Source organism: Coregonus lavaretus (genome assembly GCF_964263955.1).
Source record: "Coregonus lavaretus genome assembly, chromosome: 2".
NCBI classification, from domain to species: Eukaryota; Metazoa; Chordata; class Actinopteri; order Salmoniformes; family Salmonidae; genus Coregonus; species Coregonus lavaretus.
In genome coordinates, this window is record NC_139989.1 from 51073827 (window position 1) to 51101381 (window position 27555).

General features: G+C 47.2%; 1 protein-coding gene across 1 annotated transcript; it reads right to left on the reverse strand.

The window, feature by feature from the left end:
- syt3 (synaptotagmin III) lies at positions 1-25736 on the reverse strand (the record flags this gene model as incomplete). Its single annotated transcript, XM_084186647.1, has 10 exons — positions 1-87; positions 607-736; positions 4131-4302; positions 5628-5748; positions 7264-7482; positions 8095-8221; positions 11278-11460; positions 14661-14775; positions 15200-15586; positions 25589-25736. 10 exons carry the CDS (start codon positions 25734-25736, stop codon positions 1-3), a joined length of 1689 nt encoding a protein of 562 aa, XP_084042773.1.
- Between the last annotated feature and the right edge of the window lie 1819 nt (positions 25737-27555).

The following is a 27555-nucleotide window of genomic DNA, read 5'->3' on the forward strand; positions in this document are numbered from 1 at the left end:
CTACTCAGAGTGAGGACTGTCTACCACGATGTGAGGCTTGGGGGAGGCTGCGGGACTCTTTGACACAAATGAGGCCACAAGTTTTTCCTGGAAAAATATATTAAAACAGAGTTAGTATCACCAACACAGATACTGTAGATAACAAAGGTAAATGTATGGTAAAACAGATATTTCATTACTAATGCAAATATGGAGTGGATGAAAAGACAGACCAGTTGTTGTACAGTATGTATCAAGCATCTCAGAGTAGGAGTGCTGATCTAGGATCAGTCCCCCCTGTCCATGTCATCTTATTCAATGTGATCTAAAAGGCAAAACTGATCCTAGATCAGCAATCCTACTCTGAGATGCTGTATGTACGTGTGGTTACTTACGACTGAATAGAAAAACAAAGACTAGTTAGAACAGGGGAAAAGAAGGCCACGGACAATTACATACATGAAGTAGGAAAATAGAATGAGAGCACAGGCCTGCACAGAAAAGGGCTGTAGTCACTCACACCACACCACACCACACCACACACACACACACACACACACACACACACACACACACACTCAAATGAAAACAGACACACGCGCACACACACATCATGCACAGAATTACCTCGACGAGCTGGTGCCAGTGGTCTATGGGCTTGCGGGGGTTGGCCAGCATGGCTGTCCAGTGCTCTCTCCCAGGACCCTCAGCGTCACTGCCCACACGACACATCCCTATGACCTCGTTATGACCAATACTGACCGACACACAACCAGGGACAGACAGAGGGATGGGCGAGAGAGAGATTGAGAGAGAGAGAGAGAGTGAGCGAGTGAGAGAGGGAGAGGGAGAGGGAGAGGGAGAGGGAGAGGGAGAGGGAGAGAGTCTGTGAGGAACAGGCAGAGTAGGCCTCATTTATCAACCTTGAGTGCTGGGAAAAGAATGCAGTAGCAGAGGTTGGATATTAATTAGTGAGCGCACAATATACAGAGACTATTACAAAGGTTTCAATACCAATGGAGAGCACATTCATATCATAGACAAACACGCAAACACGCACACGCACGCACACACAAACACACACACACAAGCATCGAACTATAGAGATGCTATAACCTGGGTTTTAAATGCATAAAAGATAACACACACACATATGAACACACACACACACACACACACACACAGAACTATAGAGATACTATAACCTACAACATGGGTTTAATAATAGATAAAGAAAACACAAACAGAAAAACACAAACACACACCAGCCAGGCGATGGTGTGATGATGGAGGGTGTGAGTGCAGACAGAGAAACACTGGCATTGTTACACAGTGTCTCACCCCCAGACACTATTTCCATTAGCATTAGCATAAACCATGTTTATTCATGAGGCGCCCATCCTTATGTAAAACAGGAGACGTCCACCAGGAGTCTGACTCACAGGGACACTCAGCTACGTGTTCAACAGACCACTGCTACACACCAATCAAATAAGAACGTCTATCAACGGTACAGACCCACATAGTACTAACTACACACCAACCAAATAACAATGTCTATCAACAGCCATACACTAATACACAACAACCAAATAACAACGTCTATTAAAGTAACTGTAGCTCAGTTGGTAGAGCATGGCGCTTGCAACGCCAGGGTTGTGGGTTCATTTCCCACGGGGGGCCAGTATGAAAATGTATGCACTCACTAACTGTAAGTCGCTCAGGATAAGAGCGTCTGCTAAATGACTAAAATGTAATGTAACTGTCCAGTGAAAATCTCACCTCATATCATTAGCATAAACCATGATTATTCATGAGGCGTCCATCCTTATGTAAAACAGCAGACGTCCACCAGGAGTCTGACTCACTAGGACACTCAGCTATTTGTTCAACAGACCACTGCTACACACCAACCAAATAACAACGTCTATCAATGGTACAGACCCACATAGTACTAACTACACCAACCAAATAACGTCTATCAATGTTATAGACTGACCCATGCTAGTACACAACAACCAAATAACAACGTCTATTAAAGTAACTGTCCAGTGAAAATCTCACTTTTCAAAGTTCATATTCCGCTAACTCATAGTATTAGCATAAACCATGATTATTCATGAGGCATCCACCCTTATGTAAAACAGGAGACGTCCACCACTGTCCAGTGAAAATCTCACTTTTCAAAGTTCATATTCTGCTAACTCATACCCAAATTATTTTGTTGATTCATCCTATACTCATATTTGTGGCCAAAGCATGAATTGGAGAAAAAACACCTCAAACTTGTATCTCATACAGACCGTTTCAAAAATGCTTGCTATTTCCTCATAGAGTATGATGTCATACTCCTGAGGAGGATGAGCTGGCCAAACAGCGGTCTAGAGGCGGATATTTTTAATGACTGGTATACGCCCACACCATTCTGTTGTTGGGTTATGCCCACATCATTCCAACACAGAAAAGCTTCTTAACATACATATTTTTTTTTTAATTGGAAGGAAAACTATTTCACTCATATTGTAAGTAATTATAGTTCATATTTAACACTGGACAGTTACTTTAAGGTTACAGAATGACCCATCCTACTACACACCAACATCTATCAACGTAATAGACCCACACAGTGCTAACTACACACCAACCAAATAGTAACCACCATCAACATACGTTACATATGATCCTGTACTAACTACACACCATCCAAATAACAATGTCTATCAACGTAACAGAGTGCTAACTGCTAATTCGTTTTCAGATTTTAATTTGAAATTCATTTTAGTTTCAGTTAGTTTTCAGATCTACTTTACCTTATTTTTTATTTTGTTTACTTTTTATAAAAACATGTATATTTCGTTTTTATATTATTTAGTTTCAGATTTAGTTTTAGTGTTAGGGACAGAAAGTAACCTATGCATGGGAGGCTAGGAGCCATTTATGTATAGTTCTTGCCACTGTGGGGCAGTAATGCATAATGTGATGGGTCAGGTCATAGGTTAGGTTAGGTTTAAAGGTAGACTCAGGGAGATGACGTAGATGCACCTAGTAAACCGTAGTGGTGGGTCAATTTCCTCAACAACCAGGAGTGTTGAAGCTCCATCGTTGGTCACCGCCTTTTAAAGTGTTGCATTCTGGCGATAAAGATTGTCAGACTGGAGCCTACATTTAATCTGCATGAACTTTACAAAAATCATATGATCAAAGGTCATGAAGTTTTGACTGCAGTCGACTGCAAGTTTCTGCAGTTGCTCTTCACCAACTTTATCCTGCAGCCATCGCCTGCATTGTGGGAGGCTCTATTGTCAACCAATCATTAGGGTGTTTTTGTTTGACCCACACAAACGTGACCAAAGACATGGCTGAAACAGGAACCAATTTGCCGTGATTTATGTGTAACAGTGGATATATAAAAATAAAAGTGATATTTAAGGCTCTCTGTCACTAATTGATTGTACAATGTGTACACCAGTGGAGGCTCCTCAGAGGAGGAAGGGGAGGACCATCCTCCTCAGTGAATTTCATAAAAAATTTTAATAGTGAAACATTCAAAAAAGTTATCATTTTTGGATAAAACTATACTAAATATATTCACGTCACCAAATAATTGATTAAAACACACTGTTTTGCAATGAAGGTCTATAGTAGCCTCAACAGCACTCTGAATGGTAGCACCATGGTGTAGCCGAAGGACAGCTAGTTTCTGTCCTCCTTTGGGTACATTGACTTCAATACAAAACCTAGTTTAGCTTGAAAACCCAGTTCGAAATTTGCCCCCCAAAAATAAAACCAAACATATTTCATGATGGTTTTTATTTTATTTTAGTTCGTTTTGGAGGCAGTATAGTTTTAGTTTTTCAAACGGGTTTGTTAATTATTGTTTACTAAATAGTTTTGAGTGACGATTAGTCATGATTAGTTTTAGTTTTAGTTTCAGTTTACTATAATAACCTGGCTACACACCATACAAATAACAACTACCAACAACAGACATACCCTTATCTAACAATTAACAACCGCAACCATCCAAATACATAGTCAGTATTATAATGGTATCAATTATATCAACAGATCTGCTCCACAACACACACAAAGGTATACAACTCCCATTGTCCAGTAATAACAAAGTAATAACAGCCCAGGTCTCTGCTCACCAGTCATAGTCCATGACAGCGATGATGATGGACACCCTGTCGATGTCCTCATGGGGGATGTCAAAGACCAGAGCCTCGTTGTAGGTGGGGTTCAACGTATTCTTCTTAATGGATGTCTTCTTCTTCTTTAGCCTGCGGCTGTCACATATCAGAGAAGCCTTCACATACGGATCTGAGAGAGGGAGAAAGAGGGAGGGAGAGAGAGAGAAAAAGAGAGAGAGAGAGAGAAAGAAAGAGAGAGAGAGAGCGAGAGCGAGAAAGAGAGAAATAAATAGAGGAAGAGAATGGAAGAAAGAGAGAGAGAGGGATAAAGATAAGAGAAGAACAAATGATACTCCCACGCCCAGGCATCTGTCTGTAACACATAAAAGGCATACAAATCAAGGCACCTTGGGCAAGACGGATTAAGGCCAAAGTAAAACAAGTGGATTCACATCAATTACCACAGAATACAAACTGCCGCTCTAATTCGTTGTAGCACTTACAGAACACGGACAGTTACCATTTGATTTTATGGGGGATTTTTTTTTACACCTTTGTTAGGCATTCTAATAATCTCCTAATCATAAAAGCAGTAATAACGGTGTGGCCTCATAATTTAGCGTGTCGTTTCGTCAGTAACTGTTACCGTGGTAATGCAGGATCATCACATCCTCACAGGAAGATTAATAACTAAATTACTTCAGTTAGGCATTCATTCATTAAATCATCATCAGCTATCTAAATCCGAGCCATCAATCAGGCCAGGACAATTGTGTTTTAGCATTGATTATGCAATTGACTTTAAAGCGTTTGGTTGTTTGTTCGCTGCGGTTTTTAGCGCTACAATGTTCATGATTTTGGGCATTTGCTTGTATTTACAACATTGCCACAGAACCGGGTTATGGCACTTCGCTGAGTTTGGAACAGTTGAACAGTATTTATTTTGGCAATATTTACAGAACGTCACATATCAATATTCAAATATTCATGAATTCAGTCAATTGATGTGTTTGCTCCATCTGTTTATGCAGGCCTAATTGCATTCAAATAATAGTTGAAATACAAAATGTATGATGTGAGTCTGTTCACTTTTGTATTGTTTTTCTGCCATGCTGTTTCTAACAGAAGAGATGACCCTCAGTGCTGTGGTCAGTGTACTGCGGTCAGTGTGCTGTGGTCAGTGTGCTGTGGTCAGTGTACTGCGGTCAGTGTGCTGCGGTCAGTGTGCTGTGGTCAGTGTGCTGCGGTCAGTGTGATGTGGTCAGTGTGCTGTGGTCAGTGTGCTGTGGTCAGTGTACTGCGGTCAGTGTGCTGTGGTCAGTGTGCTGTGGTCAGTGTACTGCGGTCAGTGTGCTGTGGTCAGTGTGCTGTGGTCAGTGTGCTGTGGTCAGTGTGCTGCGGTCAGTGTGATGTGGTCAGTGTGATGTGGTCAGTGTGCTGTGGTCAGTGTGCTGCGGTCAGTGTGCTGTGGTCAGTTTGCTGTGGTCAATGTGCTGTGGTCAGTAGGTCAGTCACCTGAGAAGCCGGTGAGGTCCATGGCTTTGAGGTTGGTGGCCTTGATGACGGTGGCGGTGAGCCGACCTGCCGTGGGCAGATAACACAGAGAGAAGTTCAGCTCCCCCAGGTCAGCCTTCTCCTGTACAACACACACACACACACAGAGGTCAGAGTTCAGGGGTCAAACAGGGATCCCAGCCAACATGTAGTAAACACTCAGCCAGTAATACCCAAAGAGCCACAGGCTGAGAGCAGGGTCTGTAACAGAGACCACCATCTTGCATTTGGTTTGCTAAATCATCAAGCAGGCATCATTGATAATTGCCACAGAGACATGACAGGTGTCACAATCTAAACGGGCAGCATATTCAAACTGAAGGACAATGTCATCACAGTACATTAATGACATGTCAATCTTTCAATGTCCCCAAGAAGATAAAAGTGTTAAATTGCGCTAGATCTAAAGGCTATTTAAATACTGTCCCCTGCTTCTTCCAAACTTGGCACTGCCAGTGGTCATGGTGGCATAGCGGTGGCATTATAATGGCATAGCAGTGGCATTATAGTGGTATAGTGGTGGCATTATAGTGGCATACTGGTGGCATTATAGTGGCATAGCGGTGGCATTATAGTGGCATACTGGTGGTATTATGGTGGTATAGTGGTGGTATAGTGGCATAGCGGTGGCATTGCGGTGGCATTATAGTGGTATAGTGGTGGCATTATAGTGGCGGCATTATAGTGGCATAGCGTTGGCATTATATTGGCATAGCGGTGGCATTATAGTGGCATACTGGTGGCATTATAGTGGCATAGTGGTGGTATAGTGGCATAGTGGTGGCATTATAGTGGTATAGTGTTGGCATTATAGTGGTATAGTGGTGGCATTATAGTGGCATAGTGGTGGCATTATAGTGGCATAGAGGTGGCATTATAGTGGCATAGCGGTGGCATTATAGTGGCATACTGGTGACATTATAGTGGCATAGTGGTGGTATTATAGTGGCATAGCGGTGGCATTATAGTGGCATACTGGTGGCATTATAGTGGTATAGTGGTGGCATTATAGTGGTATAGTGGTGGTATAGTGGCATAGTGGTGGCATTATAGTGGCATAGCGGTGGCATTATAGTGGCATAGCGGTGGCATTATAGTGGCATAGTGGTGGCATTATAGTGGCATTGCGGTGGCATTATAGTGGCATAGTGGTGGCATTATAGTGGTATAGTAGTGGTATTATAGTGGCATAGCGGTGGCATTATAGTGGCATAGTGGTGGTATAGTGGCATAGTGGTGGCATTATAGTGGTATAGTGGTAGCATTATAGTGGTATAGCGGTGGCATTATAGTGGTATAGTGGTGGTATAGTGGCATAGTGGTGGCATTATAGTGGCATAGTGGTGGCATTATAGTGGTATAATGGTGGTATAGTGGCATAGTGGTGGCATTATAGTGGTATAGTGGTGGCATTATAGGGGCATAGTGGTGGCATTATAGTGGCATTATAGTGGCATAGTAGCGGAATTATAGTGGTATAGCGGTGATATTATAGTGGTATAGCGGTGATATTATAGTGGTATAGTGGTGTCATCATGCTAACATAGTGGTGGCATTGCGTTGGCATTATGGTGTCAGGCAGGGCTCTCTCTCTCACCGCGGTGCCCTCCACAATGTCCCTCCAGACAGGCTTCTCCCCGGTGCCCTCACTGAAGTCCAGCAGGTTGTCCACCACCACCTGGCCAATCAGGTCGTGTCTGGAGAAGCGGTCAAAGTCGTAGACGGAGAAGTGCAGCTTCCGGGAGTGCAGCTCTGCCAGGGGCACGCCGAACTGGAACGTCTCGTTGAATATCGGGTTCAGGGTCTTTCTGTGGACCTGGGGGAGGGAGGAGAGTGGAGAATTGAGGAGGGAGTGAGGGGGAGTGTGAAAGAGGGATAGGAGGGAGAAAGGGGGAGGAGAGGGAGAGGGGGAGGGAGAACAAGAGTCAACAAGAGAGTCTGCAAGAGAGTCTGATAGACAACCTAACATATTTATTCAGATTAGGCAAAACAAAATATCAGCTAATTCCAATGTGTAAGGGAAGAGACTATGCATTTATAAATGATAATAATAGGAACTCGGGTCTTACTGACAGTAATTTAGAATAAAATCCCAACTTGAGAAACGGCAATGAAACTCCACACAAATCTCTTGTGGTAATGCTTACACAAATCTTTGGGTGGCATCAATGGAAGATTCACACAGAACTCCAAGTTATGCATGCACAAATTTCTCAATTGGCATCAGAGCGAAACTACACGTTTTTCAGGTTATTATTTTGCTGTGCCTTCAAACTGGACTGAAAACCAGCCCAATTTGTGTGAAAACTGACAAGTGTAATAAATGACAGCCTGATCCCAGATCTGTTTGCACTGTCTTACAAGGTATTTATGGTCATTGGCAAGACAGCACAAACAGATCTGGTATCAGGCTAGATAAATGTGTTACCTTGGTCTGGAACTTCTTCTTCCTGTCTGGCAGTAGGTAGATCTTGACGTAGGGGTCTGAGAAGCCGTTGGCGTCCTTGGCAGCCAGGTCTACAGCCTTCAGGATCTTCACCACTAGCTGCTCTGTACTGCAGACGGACACACACATATACAATCTATGTTAGACTCACCGTCTGGGACAAACACACAACACAATCTATATGTCAAACTTACCTGGACAGACATAGGTCTACAGAGTAGATAGAGATACAGTGGAGTGGTTAGGAGAGTATGTTGTATCTATTGAGTGGGTCGATGGGGATCCATTGAGTTCTAGGATGAAGCAGCCCTTGACACAGATTTAAGGGTTTTCTCCCTACTAATGGGGGATTTAAGGAAGGTAGATCTGTGAATGAGAGTAACTTCTAGCAGTAGCATAATCCATTGTTACAAAGCTACAGAATGGCTCCAGCAGTTCCAGTGAGATGTAAGCACAGTAAGCACATATGTACACTGAGTGTACAAAACATTAGGAATACCTTCCTAATATTGAGTTGCACATTTTTGCCCTCAGAACAGCCTCAATTTGTCAGGGCATGGACTACAAGGTGTTGAAAGCATTCCACAGGGATGCTGGCCCATGTTGACTCCAATGCTTCCCAAAGTTGTGTCAAGTTGGCTGGATGTTCTTTGGGTGGTGGACTATTCTTGACACACACGGGAAACTGTTGAGCGTGAAAAACCCAACAGCATTGTTCAAAGGCACTTAAATATTTTGTCTTGACCATTCACTCTCTTCACCATTCACTCTCACAATCCATGTCTCAATTCTCTCAAGGCTTAAAAATCCTTCTTTAACCTGTCTCCTCCCCTTCATTCATCTACACTGATTGAAGTGGATTTAACAAGTGACACCAATAAGGGATCATAGCTTTCACCTGGATTCACCTGGTCAGTCTATGTCATGGAAAGAGCATGTGTCCCTAATGTTTTGTATACTCAGTCTATATGTACCCCAGGAGAGAGGCCAGAGAGAAGCCAAGCCATTAATAATCCTCATAGTATATAGCTATTCCACTGTGTTATGGTCAGTCTGGGTCACACACGTCCGCCTGCATGCACACACACACACGCAGATGTCCGTCTGTCTGAACCGCCCACGTCCAGTGGTCTGTCTGCAGAACTACTTATGAGGGATATAATTAAGAGAGTGAAGATGGCTGGCAGGCCTAAAATCAGACCTCATTAGACCCTGTCTTTCTGAGTTAACGAGCGTGTCACCATTTCATTACGGGCCTTTAGGAGCACAGCGTGAACTCTGGGGAAGAGAGCACCACCAGGCTATAGCCAATAGCGGCTCAGACAAACACACTGTTTAATCATCTGGCCCAATCAGGACTTAGATAAGCCTGTTGACGACACGATTGCATCCAATCAGGTTTCATGTTTATCATGCAATCACGTCCAATTAAGGAAATCAGATAAACATGCCAATCCTATAATCACATCAAATCAGGGATAAGATTAATACCGTCATTAGTAAATTAGGAACTTATATTTAAATTGGATAAACATGTTAATCAGAGAAACATGTCCAATTAGTATTTCTTAAGTCTATCTACTTACTTCAAGTCAAGTATCATCACCGCTTGGAAGTCGATACACAGTGTCAGTACATGATGGGAACTGTAGTCCTTATGACTATGAGCAGTGTAGTTTTATAAAGCATAATTGAAAATGGCAGGTGAGTCCTGTTTAAAAGCTGGCCCTGATGGCAAGTCACGTTCAACAACATTACCTCATTACAACAACAAACACTGCTCTCACATGTCCGTTTGAACATCAAACAACAAAGAGCAGGAACAAAAGACAAGCTTTTTAAAATAAAATGTATTTAACCTTTATTTAACTAGGCAAGTCAGTTAAGAACAAATTCTTATTTACAATGACGGCCTACTAACACGGTCCCAGAAGCACTCGGCAGAAAATACACCTATTACTGATCTGTCAGAGGGAAATTCGCTATACTATTTTTCACAGACAATGGCTGAAAACCGCCTGTGATTCTCACAGCACTAATGTGTCAGCTTTTAACTGCAGTGTCAATAGAAAATACATTTCCCAGAGGGCCGAGGGAAGATTGACATTGTTGTCCTGACTGCTATTCCCCCAATGTGCTCGGGTCTAGCACGTTAACATTGATGTATGGCAAAGACATTTTTCTCTCTCTCTCTCTCTCTCTCTCTCTCTCTCTCTCTCTCTCTCTCTCTCTCTCTCTTTCTCTCTCTCTCTCTCTCTCTCTCTCTCTCTCTCGCTCTCTCTCTCTCGCTCTCTCTCTCTCTCTCTCTCTCTCTCTCTCTCTCTCTCTCTCTTCTCTCTCTCTCTCTCTCTCTCTCTCTCTCTCTCCCTCCCTCCCCCTCTCCCTCTAATTCTGTGTGTCTGTAATTCGTGCTATAACAGTCTGGTGTTATTATGTGTTGACAGGGTCTGCTGTTTAAAGTAGCTCACCATATATAATTCATGACCCTAACTGCCTCTCACTCCCTTGTTTTTCGAACATCAGCACTTTCTTTCCCCATTGTAATGTTTCTCTGAGTGACGGCAGAAAGAAAGGACCCCACCAGGCAGCCACAGAGCCACAGATGGACTGAGACTGAGACTGAGTTAGCAGACTGAGACTGAGACTGAGTTAGCAGACTGAGACTGAGTCTGAGACTGAGTTAGCAGACTGAGACTGAGACTGAGACTGAGACTGAGACTGAGACTGAGACTGAGCTAGCAGAATGTACAACATTTCCCCTGCTCTCTCCCTCATCTCCTCCGTCCTCCCTCCTCCCTCCATCCTCACATCTTCAACCCTCCGAAGGGGGGCACGCCCACCATTTACATAAACAGAGCCAGTGCTGCAGAAAACCTACAACGGGGGCATGACTAATGCACTCAAGGTATGGGAAGTTAGACAGTAACAATGTCCATCTATCTTGTGTACAATATTCAGTCCATAATGTACAGGTATATATGGGTGAAAAAACTGCCCACTGTGTGATACGTAACACTGCAATTATAGAATATCTAGTGCAAGTACCATTACTCAGCTGTGATGACAGAGCACCTGTTGATCCTCTGTCTAAGCCTTCATTTAATGTTTATTTAACATACAGACTGAGGTGTGAAGACGATTACTTAAGTGAATCGGTTCACTCACTTGAAGGCGTAGCGCAGGAGGAAGCTGATCTTGCCGCAATTGTCCCCCGTTTTCCCCTCCCCCTGGTCGCCCCCACGCAGTCTGTAGAGTTCCGGTTTGATTTGGCCAATGCTGGTCACCTGCTCGCTCTTCTCCTCACCATGGAAATCAGGACTGGACAGCTGGTGAGTCATGGGCTTGGGCCTGGAGAGAGAGAAAGGGTGAATACACACATGGAAGAGTGCTGTGGGGGTGCTTTGCTGCAGGAGGGACTGGTGCACTTCACAAAATAGATGGCATCATGAGGAAGGAAAATTATGTGGATATATTGAAGCAACATCTCAAGACATTAGTCAGGAAGTTAAAGCTTGATCGCAAATGGGTCTTCCAAATGGACAATGACCCCAAGCATACTTCCAAAGTTGTGGCAAAATGGCTTAAGGACAACAAAGTCAAGGTATTGGAGTGGCCATCACAAAGCCCTGACCTCAATCCTATAGAAATGTTGTGGGCAGAACTGAAAAAGTGTGTGCGAGCAAGGAGGCCTACAAACCTGACTCCGTTACACCAGCTCTGTCAGGAGGAATGGGCCAAAATTCACCCAACTTATTGTGGGAAGCTTGTGGAAGGCTACCCGAAATGTTTGACCCAAGTTAAACAATTTAAAGGCAATGCTACTGTCACGCCCTGACTCAGGGGACGCTTAAATGTTGAGTCAGGGTGTGTATATTCTTTGTTGTGTGTTTTCTATGTTTCGATCTATTATGTGTAGATCTATGTTGGCCGGTGTGGTTCCCAATCAGAGGCAGCTGTAGCTCGTTGTCTCTGATTGGGGATCATACTTAGGCAGCCTATTGGCACTAGTGGGTTGTGGGATCTTGTTCCGTGTAAGGTATGTTGTGTGTGCTACCTTGGACTTCACGTTTCGTTTAGTTTGTTGTTTTGTCGTTGTGTTTATTCAGTGTAAATAAACATGTACATATATCACGCTGCGCCTTGGTCCGTCCCGTCATTGAACGAACGTGACAGAAGATCCCACCAAACGAGGACCAAGCAGCGTGCCCAGGCGGAGCGGATGGCCATGTCACAGGTGGCCAATTTGTGGTCATGGGAGGAGATATTTGCGGGGAAAGGACCATGGGCTAAGTTAGATACCCAGGCAGGAGAGGAGCAACGGCAACACGGAGGAGGCCGGTCGAGGAGGAAGCCAGAGAAGCAGCCCCAAGAAAATGTTTTGGGGGGGCACACAGGGTGGTTGGCGGAGCAGAGCCAACTCCCCGTACTCACGCGAAGAGGTGTATGACTGGGCAAGCTCCGTGTTATGCGGAGCTACGTACTGTGTCGCCAGTGCGCCGGCACAGTCCTGTACGTCCTGTGCTTGCACCACGCACGTGCCGTGCGAAGATGGGCATCCAGCCAGGACGGGGTGTGCCGGCTCAACACTCCTGGTCTCCAGTACGCCTCCTTGGTCCCGCATATCCTGAGCCAGTTCTACGAACTGTATCGCCAGTGCGCGTGCACAGCCCAGTGCATCCTGTGCCAGCACCCCACACGTGTAGTGCGAAAGTGGGCAGCCAGCCAGGACGGGTTGTGCCAGCTCTCCGCTCTAGACCTCCAGTCCGCCTCCACAGTCCGGCCTGGCCTGTTCCTGCTCCTCGCACCAAGCCAGTGGTGCGCGTCGCCAGCCCGGCCCAGCCTGTGCCTGCTCCTCGCACCAAGCCAGTGGTGCGCGTCGCCAGCCCGGCCCGGCCTGTTCCTGCTCCTCACACCAAGCCAGTGGTGCGCGTCGCCAGCCCGGCCCGGCCTGTTCCTGCTCCTCGCACCAAGCCAGTGGTGCGTTTGTCCAGTCCGGCACGGCCCGTGCCCGTCCCACCGTCCCACCGTCCCTCCGGCACCGGTCAGCTGCTCCACTCCGGAGCCAGAGCAGTCCGCTCCACCGGTGCCTGATCCAGTGCCGGTCAGCTGTTCCACTCCGGAGCCAGAGCAGTCCGCTCCACCGGTGCCTGATCCAGCTCCGGTCAGCTGCTCCACTCCGGAGCCAGAGCAGTCCGCTCCACCGGTGCCTGATCCAGCTCCGGTCAGCTGCGCCACTCCGGAGCCAGAGCAGTCCGCTCCAACGGGGTCCAGTCCAGCTCCGGTCAGCGGCTCACTCCGGAGCCAGTGCAGTCCGCTCCACCGGTGCCTGATCCAGCTTCGGTCAGCGGCTCCACTCCGGAGCCAGAGCAGTCCGCTCCACCGGTGCCCAGTCCAGCTCCGGTCAGTGGCTCCTGTCCAGACCATGACGTCAGCCCCTCTCCAGGTTCGGGGTCTCCCACACCAGGGTCCAGACAGGGCCTGGCGTATCGTGGGAGGAAGGAGAGGGGAAGCAGCGCGCCGAGGTCCAGACCAGACCAGGGGCGCAACAGGGAGGCGGAGAGTGAGAGGTCGTCATGCCCCGAGCCGGATCCGCCTCCGAGGCGGAATGCCCACCCGGCCCCTACCCTGTTATGTTTATGTTGTGCGGTCGGAGTCCGCACTTTTGGGGGGGGGGGTACTGTCACGCCCTGACTCAGGGACGCTTAAATGTTGAGTCAGGGTGTGTATATTCTTTGTTGTGTGTTTTCTATGTTTCGATCTATTATAATAATATGCCATTTAGCAGACACTTTTATCCAAAGCGACTTACAGTCATGTGTGCATACATTTTTTTTAACATATGGGTGGTCCCGGGGATCGAACCCACTACCATGGCGTTACAAGCGCCATGCTCTACCAATTGAGCTACAGAGGACCACATTATGTGTAGATCTATGTTGGCCGGTGTGGTTCCCAATCAGAGGCAGCTGTAGCTCGTTGTCTCTGATTGGGGATCATACTTAGGCAGCCTATTGGCACTATTGGGTTGTGGGATCTTGTTCCGTGTAAGGTATGTTGTGTGTGCTACCTTGGACTTCACGTTTTGTTTAGTTTGTTGTTTTGTCGTTGTGTTTATTCAGTGTAAATAAACATGTACGTATATCACGCTGCGCCTTGGTCCGTCCCGTCATTGAACGAACGTGACAGCTACCAAATATGAATTGAGTGTATGTAAACTTCTGACCCACTGGGAATGTGATGAAAGAAATAAAAGCTGAAATAAATCATTCTCTCTACTATTATTCTGACATTTCACATCCTTAAAATAAAGTGGTGATCCTAACTGACCTAAGACAGGGAATTTTTACTAGGATTAAATGTCAGGAATTGTGAAAAACTGAGTTTAAATGTATTTGGCTAAGGTGTATGTAAACTTCCCACTTCAACTGTAGATAGATATATCACATCCTGCATATTTAAATCAGTCACACACAAATTCACTACCTATACCATAACCTCTTTGTAATCACCGCCACACAAACAAACAAGCACACACACACAGTACAGACCGTGCAGTGACCTGCTGCTGGGAGTGGGCGTTGGGCAGGTCTTTGTGGGGCGGGGCGGCTCCCCCCTCAGTGGTGGGGGGCAACTCTGGAGACGTCTGGCTCAACTTAAGATTCCCTAGACCACAGACCAGAGAGAGAGAGAGAGAGAGAGAGAGAGAGATGGGATGAGAGGTCAATACGGAAAAAGGAGTGCAGAGAATAGAAGGGAGATAGAGAGAATGAAAGAGGTGTTTGTATAGAACATGAAGCTGGTTCTACTGTAAAGAGATGCTTGTGTCTTATTTCTTCAGTTTATGGTTGTTCTTTTGTAGCGCATTTAGCAATGTACTGCACCATTTCAAGATGTGCTAATTATACTCTGGCTAGACAGACCGTAAGTGGGAGTTAATGTAATATAGTACAGAACATTTTGTAGATATAAATATGATATGTTGTTATAGTACAAGACTTAAAACATCGACCAAGGCATTATATGACGCAAACTCTGTACACAAAGCCACTTTAGTATCAGTGGGGTGAGATCAGGTGTTCCTTCTCACCAGCGTTGTTGGGGTAGGAGTCCATGTCCAGGTAGGAGTGTTCCTGGGTCTGTTCTGGCCCTCCCACCACGCCCCCCACCCCCTGACCACTCTCCACCCCCAGCAGGTCAGAGAAGTGGGGGTGATGCTGCTGGGGCTGGGCCAGGGAGGGGTAGAGCGAGGAGTGGGACGCCTTCCTCTGCATGACAGGAGGTAGGAGGGAGGCCCCCCCACCGCCGCCCATCCCACCCACGCCCCCGGGCATCAGCCCCGATGTCAAGCTCAGGCCCCCGCCCTCCTTGTCTCGCCATGGCAACCAGCAGAGCTTCCAGGAGACAAAGAGAGAGACTGAGAGAAGGACGATCCCGCAGAACGTCACGATCACTGACAAGAGGCTGACAGAGATCTCTGGAGGACGAGAGGAGAGAGAGGGAAGGATGGAGAGAGGAGAGGAAGAGAGACAGAGAGAGAGACAGAGGGTGAGTTTTCTTAAGGCAATGATGGATGAAGACTCAATACTTTTAACATCATCTAAAATACCAAAAAGCCTCATGTCACATTAATCAGTATCCTTCACATAGTTTATTCTCTCAATTAAGCCTCCTTTTTCCACTCATCAGCACAAATAGCCCCTATCAGCCCAAAAGCCACTAAATCCCACATCATCATAGCAGAGGGACAACACACTGTGAGCGTAATGTGATACGCCGCTTCAAATGCTAATATACACATTTTGAATACGGCAGCTTAAGCATGAACAAACGTTGATAGCACCACAATAAAAATACTAACACCCACAATTATATTTTCTGCGATGTGATTAGGCCTGTGCTCGTGGTTACGAGCTTTTAATCACTGACGGCTAAAGGATTGTGTCTGAGGGGAAACAGGGGGATGAGTCATCCTGGTGGGGAAAAAGCACAGTTTCAGCATCAGTCTGGTGGACAGCTCCTCGAGGCTCCTGCGGTGGACGAGTGGATTCGGCGCTCGGAGGAGACGTGGAACGCTGCTCATGTCCATCTGCAGCGGGCCATCCGTCGACAGAAGGCGAGCGCCGATCGCCACCGCAGTGAGGGTCCGGTGTACGCACCGGGAGATCGAGTCTGGCTCTCGACTCGAAACCTGCCCCTCCGCCTGCCCTGCCGGAAGCTGGGTCGGCGGTTTGTGGGGCCTTTTAAAGTCCTGAGGAGATTGAACGAGGTGTGTTACAGGTTACAACTGCCTATTGATTATAAGAATATTAACCCCTCGTTCCATGTGTCTCTTCTCAGGCCGGTGGTAGCTGGTCCACTCCAAGAAGGTGAGATAGGAGAGACCCCTCCGCCCCCACTGGACATCGAGGGAGCTCCGGCGTACACGGTCAGGACCATCTTGGACTCGAGACGTCGGATGGGGGGTCTCCAGTATCTCGTGGAGTGGGAGGGGTACGGTCCGGAGGAACGGTGCTGGGTGCCTAGGAGGGATATCCTAGATCCATCTCTCCTGACTGAGTTCCACCGTGGTCATCCCACGCGCCCGGCTCTGCGTCCTCCTGGTCGTCCCCGAGGCCGGGGTCGGCGCGCGTCAAGGGGGGGGTACTGTCACGGATTCTGCCGGGGCTGCTCCTCCTCCTTGCTCGGGCAGGCTTCGGCGTTCGCCGTCCCCGGAGTACTAGCTACCACCGTTAGATGTTTCGATGTTAGATTGGTTTTGTCTGTCTATTGCACCTGTGTCTGTTTGTGTCTGATTATGTGTCCTATAAGTTGCCTGCTTTGTGTTGATTAGTTTGTGTGTTATTGTTACGCCTGTCCGTTAGTGCTGCGTGTTTCTCTATGTTTGTTGTTTTCGTTGTTTACGCACTGTTTGCGTGATCGCTCGCCTCTGTTTTGTGTTGAGGCCGTTATTGTATTTTGCCTAGTGTTTCACTAGTAAAGTCTGTTGGACTAAGCTTCGGTGTCCTGCGCCTGACTCCCACACCACATTACATCAGCCCTTGACAGAATAACACACCAAATGGAGTCAGCAGGAGCAGCGGCGGCACCCAAGTCGCTGGAAGATCGGATCAGCGATCAAGACACCATGATCCGGCAACTTGGGGCCGCCATGAACGAGGTGTCCAACACTCTGCGCCGTTTGGTTACTGGAGAGGTGCCCACGCCGTCGCACACCTTACCATCACCATCGGCCAGTCCTCCTCTCCCAGCACCGGAACCCAGTGGCATTCGGCTCTCGCTCCCGAGGGCATATGATGGTACTGCAGCCGGGTGTCAGGGGTTCCTCCTGCAGGTGGAACTCTACTTGGCCACCATACACCCGGCGCCCTCGGGATACGAGAGCGTCTCCGCCCTCATCTCCTGTCTATCCGGCAAGGCGTTGGAGTGGGCCAACGCCGAATGGAGGGGAATAGACGCCGCCACCATCACCTACGCGGAGTTCTCCCGCCGCTTCCGGGCTGTGTTCGATCATCCACCTGAGGGGAAGGCGGCGGGGGAGCGTCTGTTCCACCTCCGACAGGGGAAGAGGAGTGCACAGGAGTTCGCCCTGGAGTTCCGGACTTTAGCGGCTGATGCGGGGTGGAATGAGAGGGCCCTCATCGACCATTATCGGTGTAGCCTACGAGAGGACGTTCGTCGTGAGCTGGCCTGCAGGGACACCAACCTATCCTTCGACCAGTTGGTGGACATTTCCATCCGTCTCGACACCCTGCTGGCTACCCGCGGACGTCCCGAATGGGGGTCGTCCATTCCGCCCTCCAGCACCTCCGAGCCGATTCCCATGGAGCTCGGGGGTGCTGGCGCTAGGGAGAGGAGGAGAGAGAACCCGAGGGGGGCCGTCCCCTGCACCAACTGTGGCCGTGGAGGGCACACTGCGGCTAGGTGCTGGGGAGGGTCTCCTGGGAGAGGGGACAACAGGTCACTCACTGGGGAGTCATTTCAGGTGAGTAGGCGCCCCACTTACCCAGAGCTCTCTGTTGGTCACCTGTGTATACCTGTGAGATTTCCACAGGTGGCACCTCATTCCCAGCATAAGGCGCTAGTAGATTCAGGCGCAGCTGGGAATTTTGTTGATCGTGAATTTTGTTCTAGGTTAGGAATTCCCCTTCGGCCGGTGGAAGCCCCCTTTCATGTTCATGCCCTAGACAGCCGGCCGCTGGGGTCGGGGTTGATCAGAGAAGTCACAGCACCACTTAAGATGACTACGCAGGGGGGTCATGAGGAGATCATTCAGTTTTATCTGATCGACTCTCCTGCGTATCCCGTGGTGCTGGGGCTTCCCTGGTTAAGCGCCCATGATCCTACCATTGCGTGGCAACAGAGGGCTCTTATGGAGTGGTCTGCCCAGTGTGTAGGGAGATGTCTAGGTGTTTCCTTAGGGGCGACTTCGGTGGAGAGTCCGAACCAAGTGCCCGCAATGCGCATTCCCCCTGAATATGAGGATTTAGCACTTGTGTTCAGCAAAACTAGGCAACACGGCTGCCACCTCATAGACAGGGGGATTGTGCGATAGATCTCCAAACAGGAGCGGCACTTCCGCGGAGCCGTGTGTATCCCCTGTCTCAAGAGGAGACAGCGGCTATGGAGACTTACATAGCCGAGTCCTTGGAACAGGGATACATACGGTCCTCCACTTCCCCGGTTTCCTCGAGTTTCTTCTTTGTGAAGAAGAAGGACGGGGGTTTGCGCCCGTGTATTGATTACCGTAGTCTCAATCAGATCACGGTTAAGTACAGTTACCCTCTTCCTCTGATTGCGACTATGACGGAGTCATTACGCGGAGCGCGGTTCTTCACAAAGTTGGATCTCAGGAGCGCATACAATCTGGTGCGCATTAGGGAGGGGGATGAATGGAAAACAGCATTTAGCACCACCTCGGGTCATTACGAGTATCTCGTCATGCCATACGGGTTAATGAATGCTCCTTCAGTCTTCCAATCCTTTGTGGACGAGATTTTCCGGGACATGCATGGGCAGGGTGTGGTAGTATACATCGACGACATCCTAGTGTACTCTTCTACACGAGCCGAGCATGTAGCCCTGGTGCGCCGAGTGTTGAGGAGGCTGTTGGAGCATGACTTGTATGTCAAGGCAGAGAAATGCTTGTTTTTCCAGGAGTCCATCTCCTTTTTGGGTTATCGGTTGTCCGCGTCTGGTGTGAAGATAGAGGTTGACCGTGTGTCGGCCGTGCGTAATTGGCAAACTCCAACCACTGTAAAAGAGGTGCAGCAGTTTTTGGGTTTTGCTAATTACTACCGGAGGTTTATCCGGGGCTTTGGACAGGTGGCAGCTCCCATTACGTCCCTGCTAAAGGGGGTCCGGTGCGTTTGCAGTGGTCAGCTGAAGCGGACAGGGCATTTGTTAAACTGAAGAACCTGTTCACTTCGGCTCCGGTGCTGGCGCATCCGGACCCCGCTTTACCATTCCAAGTTGAGGTAGACGCGTCCGAGGCCGGTATTGGGGCAGTCCTGTCGCAACGGTCCGGCACGCCACCCAAACTCCGCCCCTGTGCGTTCTATTCTAAGAAGCTCAGCCCGGCGGAGCGTAATTATGACGTAGGGGACAGGGAGCTGTTAGCTGTGGTTCAGGCCCTAAAGGTGTGGAGGCATTGGCTTGAGGGGGCTCAACACCCTTTCCTCATTCTGACTGACCACCGTAACCTGGAGTACATCCGGGCAGCTAGGAGATTGAACCCTCGTCAGGCTAGGTGGAACATGTTCCTGACCCGGTTTGTTTTTAAGATCACATACATCCCAGGGTCCCAGAACGGTAAGGCAGACGCCCTGTCCCGGCGGTATGACACAGAGGAGAGGTCCATTGAGCCTACTCCCATACTGCCGGAGTCTTGTCTGGTGGCTCCGGTGGTGTGGGAGGTCGATGCGGAGATCGAGCGGGCATTGCGTACCGACCCTACTCCCCCAGAGTGTCCTGTGGGGCGGACGTACGTTCCGCTCGAGGTTCGTGATCGCCTTATTTATTGGGCTCATACATCACCCTCCTCTGGACATCCCGGTATTGGCCGGACAGTGCACTGCCTTAGCGTGAAATACTGGTGGCCAACGTTAGCTAGGGATGTGAGGGTTTATGTCTCCTCCTGCTCGGTGTGCGCCCAGTGTAAGGCGCCTAGACACCTGCCCAGGGGAAAGTTACATCCCCTGCCCGTTCCACAACGACCATGGTCCCACCTTTCGGTGGATTTTGTGACCGACCTTCCCCCCTCCCAGGGGAATACCACCATTTTGGTCGTTGTGGATCGGTTTTCCAAGGCCTGTCGTCTCCTCCCAATGCCGGGTCTCCCTACTGCCCTACAGACCGCTGAGGCCCTATTTACCCACGTTTTCCGGCACTATGGGGTTCCCGAGGATATAGTGTCTGACCGAGGTCCCCAGTTCACCTCCAGAGTCTGGGGGGCGTTCATGGAACGCTTTGGGGTCTCGGTAAGCCTTACCTCGGGTTACCACCCAGAGAGCAATGGGCAGGTAGAACGAGTCAACCAGGATGTGGGTAGGTTTCTGAGGTCCTATTGCCAGGGCCGGCCGGAGGAGTGGTCAAGGTATATCCCCTGGGCAGAGATGGCACAGAACTCTCTCCGCCACTCCTCCACCAATCTAACCCCTTTCCAGTGTGTGTTAGGGTATCAGCCGGTTCTGGCACCATGGCACGAGAGCCAGATCGAGGCTCCTGCGGTGGACGAGTGGATTCGGCGCTCGGAGGAGACGTGGAACGCTGCTCATGTCCATCTGCAGCGGGCCATCCGTCGACAGAAGGCGAGTGCCGATCGCCACCGCAGTGAGGGTCCGGTGTACGCACCGGGAGATCGAGTCTGGCTCTCGACTCGAAACCTGCCCCTCCGCCTGCCCTGCCGGAAGCTGGGTCGGCGGTTTGTGGGGCCTTTTAAAGTCCTGAGGAGATTGAACGAGGTGTGTTACAGTTACAACTGCCTATTGATTATAAGAATATTAACCCCTCGTTCCATGTGTCTCTTCTCAGGCCGGTGGTAGCTGGTCCACTCCAAGAAGGTGAGATAGGAGAGACCCCTCCGCCCCCACTGGACATCGAGGGAGCTCCGGCGTACACGGTCAGGACCATCTTGGACTCGAGACGTCGGATGGGGGGTCTCCAGTATCTCGTGGAGTGGGAGGGGTACGGTCCGGAGGAACGTTGCTGGGTGCCTAGGAGGGATATCCTAGATCCATCTCTCCTGACTGAGTTCCACCGTGGTCATCCCACGCGCCCGGCTCCGCGTCCTCCTGGTCGTCCCCGAGGCCGGGGTCGGCGCACGGCTGGAGCCGCGCGTCAAGGGGGGGGTACTGTCACGGATTCTGCCGGGGCTGCTCCTCCTCCTTGCTCGGGCAGGCTTCGGCGTTCGCCGTCCCCGGAGTACTAGCTTCCACCGTTAGATGTTTCGATGTTAGATTGGTTTTGTCTGTCTATTGCACCTGTGTCCGTTTGTGTCTGATTATGTGTCCTATAAGTTGCCTGCTTTGTGTTGATTAGTTTGTGTGTTATTGTTACGCCTGTCCGTTAGTGCTGCGTGTTTCTCTATGTTTGTTGTTTTCGTTGTTTACGCACTGTTTGCGTGATCGCTCGCCTCTGTTTTGTGTTGAGGCCGTTATTGTATTTTGCCTAGTGTTTCACTAGTAAAGTCTGTTGGACTAAGCTTCGGTGTCCTGCGCCTGACTCCCACACCACATTACATCAGCCCTTGACAGAGACAGTGGTCTAAGGCACCGCATCTCAGTGCTAGAGGCATCACTACAGACCCTGGTTCGATTCCAGGCTGTATCACAATCCGGTGGTGATTGGGACTCCCATAGGGCGGCGCACAATTGGCCCAGCGTCTTCCGGTTTGGCCGGGGTAGGCCATCATTGTAAATAAGAATTTGTTCTTAACTGACTTGCCTAGTTAAATAAAATTAAAATTAAAACACAGACCAGAGGCCTGCCAATCAACTGAGCCCATTGTCTGGTTGTAGAGCGATCAGTGTTGGACCTGTCTTTCTATCGCTCTCTCTCTTTTTGTCTGTCCATCTCTCTATCTCTTCCTATCTCCCGCTCTCTCTTTTTGTGTATCTGTTTATCTATCTTTCCTTTCCGCTCTCCCTCCCTTTTCTTGGCTCTGTCTTTCCTCCATTCAATCCGAAGTGGCTTTGTGGGCATGACAAAGACACAAACATTGTTATATCATTCAATTGATATTGAAATTATATCTATAACACACTGACAACAAGACTGAGAGTAAATGAGTAAATGAGACAACAGTGTGAGACACTCCTCTACCCCTAGGGTGTATCTCCTGGAATTCTCTACGCCTTCTGTCTCTCTCTCTCCATCTCTTCCCCCTTTCTTTAGTCTACTCTCACATACACCATTGCTCTCTTTTTCCCATGCTGTCTTTCTCTGCCTCTCTCTCCTCCATCTCTCCCCCTCCTCTCCTTCTCTCTCTCCCTCCTCTTCCCCCTCTTCCCCCTCTCCTCTCTCTCTCTCTCCCCTCTCTCTCTCTCTCCTCTCGCTCACTGTGGTGAATTATTCATCTGTCTATGTATGACATTAATCAGCACTTGTTCAAAGGATATGATCAGAGAGAGAGAGGGAGAGAGGGAGAGGGGGAGAGAGAGAGAGAGAGAGAGAGAGAGAGAGAGAGAGAGAGAGAGAGAGAGAGAGAGAGAGAGAGAGAGAGAGAGAGAGAGAGAGAGGGAGAGAGAGAGGGAGAGAGAGAGGGAGAGAGGGAGAGAGGGAGAAGGGAGAGAGAGAGAGAGAGAGAGAGAAGGAGAGGGGGGGAGCGCTAAGGGAGAGAAGAGAGGTGAAACGAAAAAGATGGTGGGAAAGAAAATGAGCGGGGGGAATGAGAAAGGAAAAAGGGAAGGGGATGAAGAAATAAGGACAGAGGGAAAATGTGTAGAGCATCATGAGAGAGAGAGGGAGAATCTGAGAGAGGAGAGGAGAGGAGAGGAGAGGAGAGGAGAGGAGAGGAGAGGAGAGGAGAGGAGAGAGGCTGTAGGGGCGGGGCAGATAGAAACAGATTGGTAACCATGTTGAAACAGACATATTGGCTGACTAGTCACATTCAGCCTCTCCATCTACACCTCCAGTCCACCCAGAGGGAGCCAGCAGGTTAATAAAGTCACCATCCACCAACATGCACGCCACAGAAGGAAACAAAAAGAGACACTCATGGAGAGAGAAAGAAGGAGAGAAATGGAGAGATGGAGGAAAAACAAGGCAACAAGGATTTAGAGAGAGAACTAAAGAGGGGAGGGGTTTAGGACAAAGAGAGAGAATGCACTGTGTCACACAAATCTACAGGTGCTCCATGCAGCAGATCCAGCCTAATATACAATACAGCACACTGATCCACACGCATCCCCTCTACTCTCCACTACTGCACATTGCTGCCACCGCTCCAAAACCGCTCCATGAGAATCCAAACAGGACCAGAATGCTGCTGGGACTGTAGCTAGCTAGCTCCACCACTCATCCACTCTGCTGTGTAGAATTCATTCAAAGGGATCTGGGACGATGCTCCGTAATAACAATTAGCCAGGTTGGGATTGCACTTGGACTCTTGGGTTTGCCCTATAAACAGAGGGCTGGACCTTCGTTATCAATTTGGAAATGTCACATGAATATTTCAAAGTGTTCCGGAGGTGCCCTGATTAGTTGTGGGAGTGCTAGCCAACACCTCAGGGCAACCCTGGCATCGGAACCCAGATAATAACTCTTCTTCAGGACATTCTGCTCTATCCAACAATACACATTACTAGGGCCAGGAGTTTTTCCTGGGATTTTTTCCTGCGAAGGTCACTTGAACAGAGAAACCTCCATGTCTTATACATGACTAATGATTCCTGTATGTTACTGTATGTTACTGTGTGTTAATGATTCCTGTATGTTACTGTATGTTACTGTGTTGTTAATGATTCCAGTATGTTACTGTGTTGTTAATGATTCCTGTATGTTACTATATGTTACTGTTAGTTACTGTGTTGTTAATGATTCTTGTATGTTATTGTATGTTACTGTGTTGTTAATGATTCCTGTATGTTACTATATGTTACTGTTAGTTACTGTGTTGTTAATGATTCCTGTATGTTACTATATGTTACTGTTAGTTACTGTGTTGTTAACGATTCCTGTATGTTACTATATGTTACTGTGTGTTACTGTCGGTTAATTATTCCTGTATGTTACTGTGTGTGAATGATTCCTGTACGTTACTGTATGTTACTGTATGTTACTGTGTGTTAATGATTCTTGTATGTTACTGTGCGTTACTGTATGTTACTGTGTTGTTAATGATTCCTGTATGTTACTGTATGTTTCTGTATGTTACTGTGTTGTTAACTATTCCTGTATGTTACTGTGTTGTTAACAATTCCTGTATGTTACTGTATGTTACTGTGTTGTTAATGATTCCAGTATGTTACTATATGTTGCTGTATGTTACTGTGTTGTTAATGATTACTGTATGTTACTGTATGTTACTGTCTGTTAATGATTCTGTTACTGTATGTTAGTGTGTTGTTAATGATTCCTGTATGCTACTGTATATCACTGTGTTGTTAATGATTCCTGTATGTTACCGTATGTTACTGTCTGTTAATGATTCCTGTATGTTACTGTATGTTACTGTTTGTTAATGATTCCTGTATGTTACTGTTTATTACTGTATGTTACTGTGTGATAATGATTCCTGTATGTTACTGTATGTTACTGTGTTGTTAATGATTCCTGTATGTTACTGTATGTTACTGTGTTATTAATGATTCCTGTATGTTACTGTATGTTACTGTGTGTTAATGATTCCTGTATGTTACTGCATGTTACTGTGTTGTTAATGATTCCTGTATGTTACTGTATGTTACTGTATGTTACTCTGTTGTTAATGATTCCTGTATGTTACTGTATGTTACTGTGTTGTTAATGATTCCTGTATGTTACTGTATGTTACTGTGTTGTTAACGATTCATGTATGTTACTGTATGTTATTGTGTTGTTAATGATTCCTGTATGTTACTGTATGTGACTTTATGTTACTGTGTTGTTAATGATTCCTGTATGTTACTGTATATTACTGTATGTTATTGTGTTGTTAATGATTCCAGTATGTTACTGTATGTTACTGTGTGTTAATGATTCCTGTATGATACTGTATGTTACTGTATGTTACTGTGTTGTTAATGATTCCTGTATGTTACTGTATGTTACTGTGTTGTTAATGATTCCTGTATGTTACTGTATGTTAGTGTGCTGTTAATGATTCCTGTATGTTACTGTATGTGCCTGTGTTGTTAATGATTCCTGTATGTTACTGTATGTTAGTGTGTTGTTAATGATTCCTGTATGTTACTGTATGTTACTGTAGGTTACTGTGTTGTTAATGATTCCTTTATGTTACTGTGATGTTAATGATTCCTGTATGTTACTGTGTGGTTACCTGTTTCGTGCTGCTGTCCCCTCATCATGTAGACGAAGTCTCGGCAGCTGGCTTCATGGCTGTCCTTCGCTGAGGAGTGTAAGCACAACTCCTCCACCAGAGTGAGTGCCTTCTTACACAGGTGGTCTTCATCCCAGTCCCCCGACATCCTCCAATCTGCATTGCACTCCCACCCGCAGTCAACCAATCACAGCACAGCCCTCGCTGCCATCACCAAATGGAAGGCACCTGGGTGAGGAGAGCTTAGATCCGGCCACCTTCCTTGGAGGGAGAGAAGATTGGGGCCAGTGGAGATTGGACCAATCCAGGAATAAGGGGAGGGGCTCTATCAGGCGCTGTCTACTTAGGTGGAGACTGACACGCCCATAAATGTGTGAGCCAAACCCACCCCTTTGGCTTTTCCTGAGAGGAATGAATGAAAAAGATTAGGGAAAAGAAGGTGAAAGATTATGTATAAATAGGTACTGTTATCATTGTTAGGATATAGCCAATTGGTGACAGATTTTCATGCAAATATTCTAAAACTGCTAAATCTGCATTTTCCCACAAGAGGTGTGTTTCCATCAAACTGACCTGCTGTGGATAAAAGGCTGTGCGTGATGACATAGTGCACATAAAAAGCACTTTTGCGGTTAAGTTCCCATGTACCGAATAAAACATATTAGTTTTTTACTTTACCGATGGTTTTGTCACATAAATTGTTGCGATAAATAGCAAACATGCCCAATCTGGTTTTGGCGCATCCTCTCTAGACAAGAGTTCGCACCGATCATCATATCACCAGCATTCAAATAATAGCCTACCCTTGATATTTAGCTTATTGGAAATTTGCATGATCACCGTGCACTTAACCACCGTGTGAAGTTCATCATGACTTATTTCATCTGCCTATACATTTTTCATGCTCTTCCACGTCATGGTGGTAGATCTACAACTTGTCATCGCGTGACTCCATGTTTATTTTCGATATGATGGTTATTATATCAATATTTGCACATTAAGGCATTTCCACCACCATTTCTCGCATAACTAATTTTACAGACACAAAAAGATCCCACCATGTCGAACGAACAAATTGTCTGTCGACATTTATGAATTTGAACTGACATTTCCTGTTTCCATCAGCCCAGTCGTGACTTTTTTCCTACGTCAGGTAATTCATCCGCATTTAATGGTTGGATGGAAACTTGGTTTATGGTTAATTTTTATTTCTGTTTTATGTCAACATACCTGTATTAGAGTTGTTTGTAAATCCTAGGAGTCCCTGTCATGTTTGAAATGTCTTCTCCACCAAGATACAGCTGAACAACACTTGGTTATGCTTACAACAAATTCATAACCTTATACTAGTTCGTCTTCTTTTTCTAATGTCACAGAGATAGGGATAGCTCTAACAGCATTAGAGCACGGTTCAGCTCTGGGTAATGTAGTTCGAAGAGGATTCAATGGAATGCAGTAGTTTTCCTTGTTTTCCTCCAACCTAGATTCATAGAATGTCTTATAAATGGCTCCAATATCACCTGAAAGACAATGAGAACACATTACTGAATAAGGTCAAGGACAAAATCCACAGAGATTGTGATAGAGATTGTATTACAATTTGTCTCTTGTTGTTTGGATGATCTTAGTAGTACATGGAATGACACATCCCAGGACTGTTAGTGTTTTAAGTGTTCATACAGACAGACGTTGTGTCCTCATTGTCCTTTTGTCAGAGAACTCTATTTCCAGAGCTCCTTAACATTCTCCCTTTGTTTTGAACTCATTCTGTCTCCAAAAAGCAGGTCAATGCCCCAACGTTCTCTTTCTCTATATCTCTCTCCCTTTCTCATGGTCTGTGTGTCTACAGGGATATATGGTAGAAGTATGTCGAAAAATACACAAATTAATGAATGACTACATTCACAGTAATAACTGGCATACTGTAATTACATCTGGCGAATAAGATTTCTCGTCAGTGAGACGTT